This window comes from Bison bison, unplaced genomic scaffold (assembly GCF_000754665.1).
Source record: "Bison bison bison isolate TAMUID 2011002044 unplaced genomic scaffold, Bison_UMD1.0 scf7180017864527, whole genome shotgun sequence".
NCBI lineage: Eukaryota > Metazoa > Chordata > Mammalia > Artiodactyla > Bovidae > Bison > Bison bison.
Window position 1 is genome coordinate 9860992 of NW_011495078.1, and position 8589 is coordinate 9869580.

At 43.2% G+C, this 8589-nt stretch overlaps 1 protein-coding gene across 1 annotated transcript in view; it reads left to right on the plus strand.

The window, feature by feature from the left end:
- The window catches only part of NALCN (sodium leak channel, non-selective), a 284614-nt gene that overhangs the window by 261941 nt on the left and 14084 nt on the right, over nt 1-8589 (plus strand). The window contains exons 34-38 of the mRNA XM_010831483.1: nt 2652-2720; nt 4077-4225; nt 5063-5156; nt 7201-7333; nt 8010-8125. Of these exons, the coding sequence (XP_010829785.1) occupies nt 2652-2720; nt 4077-4225; nt 5063-5156; nt 7201-7333; nt 8010-8125 (561 nt within the window). The remainder of the gene's footprint in view (nt 1-2651; nt 2721-4076; nt 4226-5062; nt 5157-7200; nt 7334-8009; nt 8126-8589) is intronic.

Sequence of the window (8589 nt, forward strand, 5' to 3'; positions counted from 1 at the left end):
GGATGTAAGAGTTGAACTATAAAGAAAGCTGAGGGCCGAAGAATTGATGCTTTTGAGCTGTGGTGTTGGAGAAGACTCTTGAGAGTCCCTTGGACTGCAAGGAGATCCAACCAGTCCATCCTAAAGGAGATCAGTCCTGGGTGTTCACTGGAAGGACTGATGTTGAAGCTGAAACTCCAATACTTTGGCCACCTGATGCGAAGAACTGACTCATTTGAAAAGACCCTGATGCTGGGAAAGATTGAGGGCAGGAGGAGAAGGGGATGACAGAAGATGATATGGTTGGATGGCATCACTGACTCAATGGGCATGAGTTTGAGTGAACTCTGGGAGTTGGTGATGGACAGGGAGGCCTGCGTGCTGCAGTCCGTGGGGTCACAAAGAGTTGGACATGACTGAGCGACTGGACTGGACTGATATATACGAAATTTAGACAGACGGTACTGATGAACCTCCTTTCAGGGCAGGAATAGAGACGCAGAGAACAGATCTATGGACACAAGGTGGGAAAGGGAGAGGGGGATGAACTGATAGAGAAGCACTGACATAAATCCACTACCACGTGTGACACAACTGCTGGGAAGCTACTGCACAGCACAGGGAGCTCAGCGTGGTGCTCTGTGGTGCCCTAGAGGGATGGCATGGGGGAGAGGAGCACAGGGAGTTCAGCGTGGCACTCTATGATGCCCTAGAGGGATGGCATGGGGGAGAGGAACACAGGGAGCTCAGCGTGGCACTCTGTGATGCCCTAGAGGGATGGCATGGGGGAGAGGAGCACAGGGAGTTCAGCGTGGTGCTCTGTGATGCCCTAGAGGGATGGCATGGGGGAGAGGAGCACAGGGAGTTCAGCGTGGCACTCTATGATGCCCTAGAGGGATGGCATGGGGGAGAGGAACACAGGGAGCTCAGCGTGGCACTCTGTGGTGCCCTAGAGGGATGGCATGAGGGAGAGGAGCACAGAGAGCTCAGCGTGGTGCTCTGTGGTGCCCTAGAGGGATGGCATGAGGGAGAGGAGCACAGGAATCTCAGCGTGGCGCTCTGTGGTGCTCTAGAGGGATGGCATGGGGGAGAGGGAGGGTTCCCCACGAGGGAGGGGATGTATGTATACATATAGCTGATTAAGGTTATTTACATCAGAAACTAATGCAACATTGTAAAACAATTATACTCTAATAAATGAAGCTAGTTTGAAAAAAATAAAATGAAAAAAAAAAACGTGTCAGACCTCTCGGACCTTGTAGTTCAGGTAAAGGATTGGGTCCTCATCCTGGGAGCGTGGGGTGTCATCACTTCCAGAATGCAAAGAAAGAAGGTATCTACACTAGGCTTTGGGCTCACACAGCAAGAAGGAGCAGCAAAGTCCATGCTTGTCTCTTTCTCCAGACAAATTGTAGCCAGAAGCTACTCAGTCCAAGCAGGACGGTGAGTAAGCGTCCTAATTCTGGATGTCCCCAAAGAGAATATCTCATACCTGCAAGACCAGCTCACCGTTCTGCCTGACTGCTCCTGCCCTTCTCTGAGAACCTGTGGTCCTTGAAGAACGTTCCTTCTCCGTTCTGTTCTGCAGCAGACTGTTGTGAAGGAAGGTGCAGTCCTTGTTCCCATCCCAAGATGCTCCTGTGCAGACTCATTCATTTCCTTGTTGTTGATGTTGTTCAGTTGCCAAGTCATGTCCGACTCTGTGACCCCATGGACTGCAGCTCGCCAGGCTTCCCTGTCCCTCACCATCTCTCAGAGTTTCTTGAAGTTCACGTCCATCGCATCAGCGATCCATCCAACCGTCTCATCCTCTGTCACCCTCTTCTCCTTCTGCCTTCAGTCTTTCCCAGCATCAGGGTCTTTTCTAATGAGTTGACTGTTGCATCAAGTGGCCAAAGTATTGGAGCTTCAATTTCATTTCCTTGCCCCTCACCAAGGAGCTTCCCTTGCCAGGGACCCACCTGTGATGGGCGTCATTTGACTAAGCAAAGTTCCCTGGGGAATAATCAAGCTTTGACATCAGCTTAATGCCACCGTTGTCACTGAGGTTGTAGCTGGTGGGCTTTGTTCTCAGATGAAGCTCTCTTCATCATGGACCACACAGACTCATCTCTTGCTGCTAATCACATGCTTGAAGGAAGAGCTGGGTGTGTTTCTGAGACGGAGGGGACTTCTCTGAAATCAGCATAGACTAACATGGATGCGGCCGGCTGGGCTCCAGAGGAGACCTTCACAGAGAAGGAAGCTGGAGCTGACCGCACAGTCTCTTTCTGCATCAGCACCCCATCTGGTTGGAAGAAGAAGCCGGGATCCCTTTATCTGCTGTCTCCCTCGACTTCTTCCTGTTGCATTGTTATCCTAGGGACTTCCCGCCCCTGCAAGGATCTGGTCACTATTTTATCAATATGTAAAGTAAGTTTTAAAATACAGAGTTCAGCTGAGCGACACAGAGATGAAAGTTCCATTTAAGGTTTGATTTTATAGCTAATACTTATTCATGAGTTTTGGCGGTGACCTTTTCAGCACCTTTTTAAGATAAATTTCTTAAGAGGAATTTTCACATTTTATTAAGCTCATTATTCAGTAGACTTCACAGAAGGCTTAAAATGAAAGATGGGACTGTAACAAGATCTTTCGTGCAAATTACAAGGGGCTCTCCATTTAAATTGCAGAACGCGTACACCTACATGATGGGAGCGTGTGTGATTGTCTTCCGGTTTTTCTCCATCTGCGGGAAGCATGTGAGTACCTTGTGAAGATGCTGTCAAAGGTCACATGTACACCAAAGGAAGGAGAATGACTAGCTGGCTGTGGCTGCCCTTCTGGGTCTCTAGGGCTGCAGCTAAAAAATTCCTAGACACCATAAGTCAAAATGAGCAAATAATGAATCGGTTGCTTAGTTATCTTGTGATATGTTTCCTGACATTTGTGTTGTTTTATTGATTCTTCTCATTTGCTAAGTGAACTCAGTCATCATTTAAAGATAACATATCAAGCATGAAAGCAAAAACTAATGGTCTTTCTCAATGCTTATTTTTATTGTTTTTATTTTTCATAGAGGTAAGTCGTCTGGGCGGGGGGTGGTTCTTTCCAGATGGGGCTGGTGGTGAAGAACACACCTGCCCATGCAGGAGACATGAGAGATGCGGGTTCAATCCCTGGGTCAGGAAGATCCCCGGGAGGAGGGTATGGCAACCCATTCCAGTATTCTTGCCTGAAGAATCCCACGGACAGAGGAGCCTAGTGGGCTACAGCCCATAGCGTCACAAAGAGTCAGACATGACTGAAGTGACTTAGCACACACACACACAAGTCATTTTCAATGCAAAGAAGGAGAATCTTCAACAAACATTCATGATCCTGTGATTCCACATTTCTTGATATCCTTGTTAATGCTCAACACATTACACGTGTATTTTTCATGTTTAAGGCACGGTTTCCTTTTTTTGTTACTCACTTTATCTCATATATAGTCCATATTTCCACATAATCAATATATTTTGTATTTGATGGTTATTTGGTATTTTCCATTGTTCAGGTTTTGTTTTTGTGAATGTCTATTTGTATAAGAATCCTGAGTCTACTTGCTTTTAGCCAAAAATATACAGAAGGCATCACAGAGAATCAGTAAGCAAGAGAAGAGAAAAATGGGAGGCTAAAAATATTGGGGTGGAACTTTCATTAATTTGGCAAAAGAGGCTGAAGTTTGAGATACAAGTAGAATTTCTCTATGTCAAATGATTTTAATAATATTCAAATTTAATACCAAATAGCAAGCAACTTCCAAATGTTGTTGTTCAGTTGCTGAGTTGTGTCTGACTCTTTGCAACCCCATGGACTGTGGCCCACCAGGCCCCTCTCTCCATGGGATTTCCCAGGCAAGAATACTGGAGTGGGTTTCCTTCTCCAGGGGATCTTCCCAGTTTCTTTACCACTGAGCAAGCAACTTTCAAATGATATCCTTGTAAATCACTTTTGTGTCAGACTGCTTAAATGGTATGTCCTTCCCAAGATGGCTTGTGAATTGAATATTCCCTGTATCTCTCTCTTTTTCTCTCTTTCCCCACCCCATCTTCAAATCCTTCCTCTGCATTCAGGTAACACTGAAGATGCTTCTCCTGACGGTGGTTGTCAGCATGTATAAAAGCTTCTTTATCATAGTGGGCATGTTCCTATTGCTGCTGTGTTATGCTTTCGCTGGGGTTGTCTTATTTGGTACTGTGAAATATGGAGAAAACATTAACAGGTTGGTGTATATTTATCTTCGTATTCAAATAGTAAACTTTTTTAGTAATGAAATCATGAGTAAATATGTACATGTTTTAAACAAAGATAGGGAAGCAATTATTTAAAAATTAAAGTAAAATGACCAAATTTTAAATAATGTTTTTCTCATTGAAAACAGTATGCATGCTTACTTTAGAAACTTTAGAAAATTCAGAAATAAAAGAAAACAAAAAGAACTCATAATTCCATCCCCATGCAGAAATAACCACGTCTAATGCCTGGTAAATTCCAGAAATTTTTCTATTACATACTGCCAGAAGTGATATATTATTTTTTTTAATTAAACAATTTTGAGACGGCTCTGGGATTTTTCCTTTTTTTAAGACAAGCATTGTAATTTAGAACCCACAAATGATAATTATACATGAAAAGCATTTTTCAAAGATTGTCTTAAATTTCGTGGAACTGTATCAGAGTATTTTTTCTGAAGTCCTAACAGAAAAAAAATTAAATGTATCATGTTGCAGAGACTACTTATTTGATACATGGTGGTTACATCTTTTATAGCATAATCCTTGTAAAAGAAGGAATCAGTTTTAATTGTCAACGCTTGCTTTCCCAGTCATTCAAGATGAATGGCAATAAATTGTTGGCGCTGTGCTAGGGTTGAGCTATTGAGATAGCTCTACTTGGAGGCAAGTATAAATAACAAACAAATAAGAGGCTGTAACCTTTGGAAATGGTAGCTTAGCAACCAAATTTGCTCCAAAATCCACCTGTTTTGATGGTGACAACCCTTCCTACTTCCTGACAAACCATATCACTCACATTGTTTGTTTGCTTTTCCTCAAATTAGGCATGCAAACTTTTCTTCAGCTGGCAAAGCTATTACTGTACTGTTCCGAATTGTCACAGGAGAAGATTGGAATAAGATCATGCACGACTGTATGGTAAATGTCTCTTCATTACTAAGAAAGCCTAGACTTAGAAGCAGATGAAACTCCTTGGTGATGTAATGGCACCATCATTCTTGTAGTGTCAAGACTGTATACAAAACACATATCCTGGCTCTTTAATCCATAAAGCTGCATCCTCTTAAATTACAGTACATACACATACAAGAAAGATATCCAGTGACCCCAACTCAAGCTATTGTAGCTCCATTCAACAAATTTGTGTCATTTGAGCATTGTTCTGTCCCTCGGTCTTTGACATTCTGGCAGTCAAGTTCAAAGAGGAGAGTTCCGATTCTTTGATTTAATTTCTTCAACAGATACTCACTAGACCCCTGTTTTTGTGTTGGCCCCTGTACTAGGTGCTAGGGCTTCAGCGAGTCCAAGGCATTCTCGAGCAGCTTATATCAGGGGTTCCGAGCCATACTCTTCCCCAGGTATCCTCGCTTCTAGGGGCTAAGTCTTCACCATCCTCAGGTCTCAGTTCAAAGCCAGTTCCTTCAGGAACCCTGCCCAACACTAAGACTGCATTCTGTGTTCTCCAGGTGTTCTGTATTTCTTCTTGGCTGTGTGTTGCACAACTGTAGTGAGTTATCAGCTTGATTGGTTCATTTCATCTCCCTCTCACCCTCCAGACCAACTGAAAAAAGAATTTCTGCAAACATGGCGGTTCAGTGGCCACCACTCCTGTGTGGTTATTGAGCCCCCGAGGTGCGATTGGTGCAACCGAGGAAGTGAATTTTCAATCGTATTTTAATTGTATTGACTGTTAATGAACATAACTTTGAAATTAGATAGCCCCATGGAGTGGGCTTCCCTGGTGGCTCAGATGGTAAAGAATCTGCCTCTCAATGCGGGAGACCCAAGTTCGATCCCGGGGTCGGGGAGATAGCCTGAAGGAGAAAATGGCAACCCCGTCTAGTATTCTTGCCTGGAGAATCCCTTGGACCCAGGAGCCCTGAGGGCTACAGTCCATGGGGTCACAAAAGAGTCCAGCTCGACTGAGCGACTAACACTTTGACTGTCACTGATGTGGAGTTGGCAGCTACCAGGTGGACCGCAGGACTCTAGACTGTCAGCAGCAGGGAGGAGGGGAGGGGCCTGGGGATAAACCAGGCACAGAGGAGGAGCTCGGGAACTTTATGTATGAGTGAGAATTTACCAAAGCAAAAATAATACAAGGCAGAATTGATTAAATTCTAGATAAAAAAATAAGCAGAAGGCCGTGGAAACGTAGAAGAAAGACCTAGGTCTCTCTGACCAAAAGAAACCTGGAAGTTTCTCAGAAGGGTGTGAGTTTTACTGGGCCAGTGGAGACTGGGCAAGCTTAGGGATTCCCCTGGTGGTCCAGTGGGGACTTCGCCTTCTGGTGCAGGAGGTTCGGATTTGATCCCTGGTCAGGGAGCTAAGATCCCACAGGCCCTGAGGCCAAAAAAAAAACCCAAAACATAAAACAGAAGCAATATTGTAACAGAGTCAATAAAGACTTTAAAAAGGGTCCACATCAAAAAAAAAAAAAGAAGGCTTTTGATAACCCGAAATCTTGTGCCATTTAATGACGTCTCATAGTGATGCTCCAAGTATTAGGATTCTGGCTTTTTCGTACATAATCTGAATGTGAATTTGCTGTGTAGCTCGAATCTTCCTAAATCTTAAGCCATTACTGAACTCAGAGAATTTTTTAAAACGCCTTTTTATCTGACTTTCTGCGTTTTGCATCACAACGACTGCTGGCTCTTTGGAGCTAGTGGAGGTGGCAGAACGTGTCTCTTGGGAGAAACGACTTCATTTTTGTTGTGCTTCTCAAATGGCAATGAACTTGGGATTCTGCAAGACCAAAAGCATGGCATAAATGAAATATTCTTTTTGATTTTGACCGCAGATGGTGTACCCAGTGTATGGGGCTCTGAGAGATCACTTTGAAGTTAATTATATTTTATATTGTTAGGAATAGGTTCACAATTACAGTTAGATAAGGGGAATTTATATTCTCTTCTGTTCTTACCCTGGCCCCCACCTCTTCCCTGCCATGGCCCCACAGGTCCAGCCCCCCTTTTGTACTCCCGATGAATTTACATACTGGGCAACAGACTGTGGAAATTATGCCGGGGCACTTATGTATTTCTGTTCATTTTATGTCATCATTGCCTACATCATGCTAAATCTGCTTGTAGGTAAGTGATGCTCGTTGAATATTTTCTCAATCTCTTTAAACTCAGGTTGTTAGATAATTATGTACAATTTCCAAGTAATTATCGCGGGTTGCTTGGGGTGGGTGTTTTATGGCATTAATTATAAATTGTTGCCTCATGGTCCAGAAACTGAAAAGACCTTTGGAAGGCACATAAATGACAGTTGATTGCAATTTCAAGAGTTGGCCTATTTATTATGTCCATTAATTTCAAAAGCTCTTCTCATGGGTTCAGTTGAACAAATATCAGAAAGGGCTACCTTTGCCGCCTTGAAACATCACAATTATGTTTTCAAAAGATATACGTTGTCCACCCAGCTGTGGGGCCACCAGAACTCAATCTGACTTTTAAAAAGTGCCCTGGAACTCTCAACGAAGAGTTGAAGCCAGCTGGCGTGAGCAGCTATAGACACAGAATGCATGTTTATGCTCATGACCCTCGTGTTTTGGAAAGGCAGGAGCTGGATGAATAGCCTGATCCAAGTGTAAAACATGCCAACTTGGAAACCGTACACTAAAAGCCCTTTAAAAATTTGGCTTATAATGTAGGTGATAAAATTCATTATTTATAATCGATGTTTTACTTTTTGGGAAAAATGACAGATTAGCATAATTGCCTAACATCCTCATTTTTCTTTTCTTTTCTTTTTTTTCTTTAGCCATAATTGTGGAGAATTTCTCCTTGTTTTATTCCACTGAGGAAGACCAGCTTTTAAGTTACAATGATCTTCGCCACTTTCAAATCATATGGAACATGGTGGATGATAAAAGAGAGGTGAGAGAATCGATTATTGTCTCATGCCCTACCCCAAAGACACTTACTGCCTTATTGCAAACTTTTCAGTGGTTTTGTGGTTGACAGTTGACATGTATTGAATTTGGATTGAACGGCCATTGCTGAATTGCAGAAAGCTGTCATTGACAATTTAGAAGGATACGCTAGGAGGGGAGAGGGACAAAAGAGCTCCCCGTCCTGTTCTTTCCACCCATAAGTGTCCTCTCCTTCCGACATTCAGAAGGTCAGCAAGGAGAAGAAACTAAGGGAGCTCTAAAGAGGCCAACCTGGGCTCAGGGCAGGATGGGGTGAGGTTTACATCACCATAGTGATCTGTAAGGCAGATTCAAACAGCAATTCTGATTAGAAGTGCAAAGGAGTTATTTAAGTGGTTTCTGAAAGTTGCCATTTTGGACTTTACCATTTGGATGTTTTCATCATAAATCTTATCCAAGATTTCCTAG